The 2,526-nt window shown below is 61.5% G+C and overlaps 1 protein-coding gene across 1 annotated transcript; it reads right to left on the reverse strand.

Annotated features, from left to right (window-relative positions):
• Positions 1-454: 454 nt before the first annotated feature.
• LOC112122369 (mediator of DNA damage checkpoint protein 1-like) lies at positions 455-2,521 on the reverse strand (the record flags this gene model as incomplete). Its single annotated transcript, XM_024221187.1, has 3 exons — positions 455-533; positions 1,692-2,144; positions 2,419-2,521. Coding segments are annotated over 3 exons (635 nt in total), but the record flags the coding sequence as incomplete, so codon positions are not given.
• Positions 2,522-2,526: the final 5 nt, after the last annotated feature.

A 2,526-nucleotide genomic window follows, 5' to 3' on the forward strand; every position in this document is an offset into this window, starting at 1 on the left:
CCCCCCCCGCCCCTGAGCACAGCACCCCCCCACCGAGCCCTCCCTGCGCTCCCTACCGAGCCCCCGCCCCGCAAAAGTGTCCCCCCACTGAACCTCCAACGTGCAGCACCCCCTACCAAGCCCCCTGCGGTCCCTACCGAGCACCCTGCGCCCCAGTACAGCACCCTCTACTGAGTCCTCCACCCAGCAACCCCCTCTGAGCCTCCCGCCTCACAGCACACCCTACTGACCCCCCTGCCCCACAGCACAGCGCCCCCTACTGAGCCCGCCCCAGGGCACTACTCCCGCTACCCAGCCCCTGCAGCACAGCGCTGCACTGGGATCAGCACTGACTGCCGGAGGAGAGCGCCTCCTGCCCCGCTCCCTGCAGCACATCCCCCCTCGCTCTAACCACTAGACCCCGCTCCCCTCCCAGAGCCGGAGTCGTGGCTCCCCCTGCTAGGCCCGTCTCTACCTTTCCGGCACCACGGTTGCGCCCGGGGAGGAGACGGCTGCGTCGGAACGGACGCCAGTGTCAGAAGAGGAGTCAGAGCCTGGTGGACAAGACAGACACAGGGTGTTAACGTGGAATCTGGGGGCCTGTGTCTCCCCCACCCGCAGAATGGGGGCATAGTCTGCCTCCTGGTTTGTTATCGTAGGGTCTACCATAATATTGTAGGGTGCCTGGCGCTGTCAGTAACCAGAGGGGTAGCCCAAGCATGGAATTCCCGACCCTCATCCCTCCCAACCCCAATTTGTTATCGTAGGGTCTACTGTTGTACAGAGGGATAGACAAGGCAAACAAAACCAGGAGTCCTGACTCCCAACCCCTTCCCCTGCTCCAGTGACTAGCCCTGACTCCATAGGAACAGAACCCAGGAACGCTCGCCCACTAACACTGGTTTGTTATTGTAGGGTATATATAGCCGGGGGAGTGGAGGCAGGGGAGGGGAAGAGTGCCTCAACAGAATCTCCCACTACCCAACTCATGCCCCCACGTGGCTACTGTTATTGTAGGGTCTATAATAATATCGTAGGATACCCTAGTGCCACGATTGTGTGTAACCTTGCGGGAAGAGGGAGTCCATACAGACTCAGCCCCAACCCCTCAACTTTTGAATCCCACACTCATGCCATGCCTGGTTTGTTATTATAGGGCCTACCATAATATCATAGGGAGGTGTTGCCAGGGCTGTGCCTAATCTGTGGGGAAGTGGGAACCCAAATATAGACTCACTCCCAGACCCCCTGCGTGCAGACCGTGGCTAGTTTGGTATTGTAGGGCCTACCATAATATTATAGGGTTGCCCTAGTGCCAAGACTGTGGAAGAGGGAGGAGCCCAGACACAGAATCATGTCCAGTCCCCCACACTCATGCTATGGCTGGTTTGTTATTGTAGGGTCTACCACAATACTATAGGGTCCCTTCATACCAGGGATCTGTGTGAACTTGAGGACAGTAGCCCAGACATAGAATCACTGGCAGCCCTGCCTCACCCCAGCCCCACTTGTGCCATGCCTGGTTTGTTACTGTAGGGCCTACCATAACATCATGGGGTTGCCCTAATAATGCAATAGCTGGATGTAATTTAGGTGGAAGCTGGAGCCCAAACAAAAAAACAAACCAGCAACAGTATGTGCGTGGGGTTGCTGGTTTGTTATTGTAGGGTCTACAATAACATTACAGGCCCATCCCCACAATCCCCACTCACCATTGCTCCCTGGCAGGTGCAGGAGCCTTCCTCTGCCCTGCAGCTCCTCCTCATCCTCAGAGTCCCTGGCCAGCAGGGGCCCGTAGCCCATCCTCTTGCTGGGCACGGGGGTCTCCTCAATGGCCAGGGTGTTGGGAGCCCGGGGCTGGGTGGGTGGCACCTCCAGAGTCTCCTCGGGGTCGGCGCCCCCCGGTGGCAGCAGGAAGTACTGGCAGCCCACGTCCCCGAACATGAGGGTGTCTCCATCCTCCAGGCTGTAGCGGACGTGGGGCAGCAGGACGCCGCGCTGGCGCCGGGTCCGGTTCAGGCTGCCCCGGTCGTAGAGCAGGTGGGGCCCGCCCGGCGCCGGGACCTCGATCACTGCGTGGGCCTTGGAGACCGAGGGGGCCGGCAGGCAGACCCGGCAGCTCGGCAGCCGCCCCACCACGTTCTCCCCGGGGTAGATCCAGAAATCTGGGGGGGAGAGAACCCAGGAGTCCTGATGCCCAGGCTGAGCCAGTAGAGCCCACTCCCCTCCCGGAGCCGGGGAGAGAACCCAGGAGTCCTGGCTCCAGCCGCCCCTAACCACTAGCCTCCCAGAGCCGGGGAGAGAACCCAGGGAGGGACACCACCATCGAGGGCCATCAGACCACCGGTGTCTTCCCACCATCCCACAGGAGAGCGGGTGAAATCTCCAGAGGCGGATGGCTCGGGCGGGTGGGGCCGGCCCCAGCCCAGCACCACTGACCTTGCTCCGGCCCATATTTGCTGCTGAGCAGGTGCAGCCGCCCCACGGGCCGAGGCGCTTCCCCGTCGGCCTCTCCCCCGGGGGGGTCCCCGTCCTCCTCCCACTCCA

The sequence above is a fragment of the Terrapene carolina genome, unplaced genomic scaffold (genome assembly GCF_002925995.2).
Source record: "Terrapene carolina triunguis isolate 2854851 unplaced genomic scaffold, T_m_triunguis-2.0 Scaffold11227, whole genome shotgun sequence".
Classification (NCBI taxonomy): Eukaryota; Metazoa; Chordata; order Testudines; family Emydidae; genus Terrapene; species Terrapene triunguis.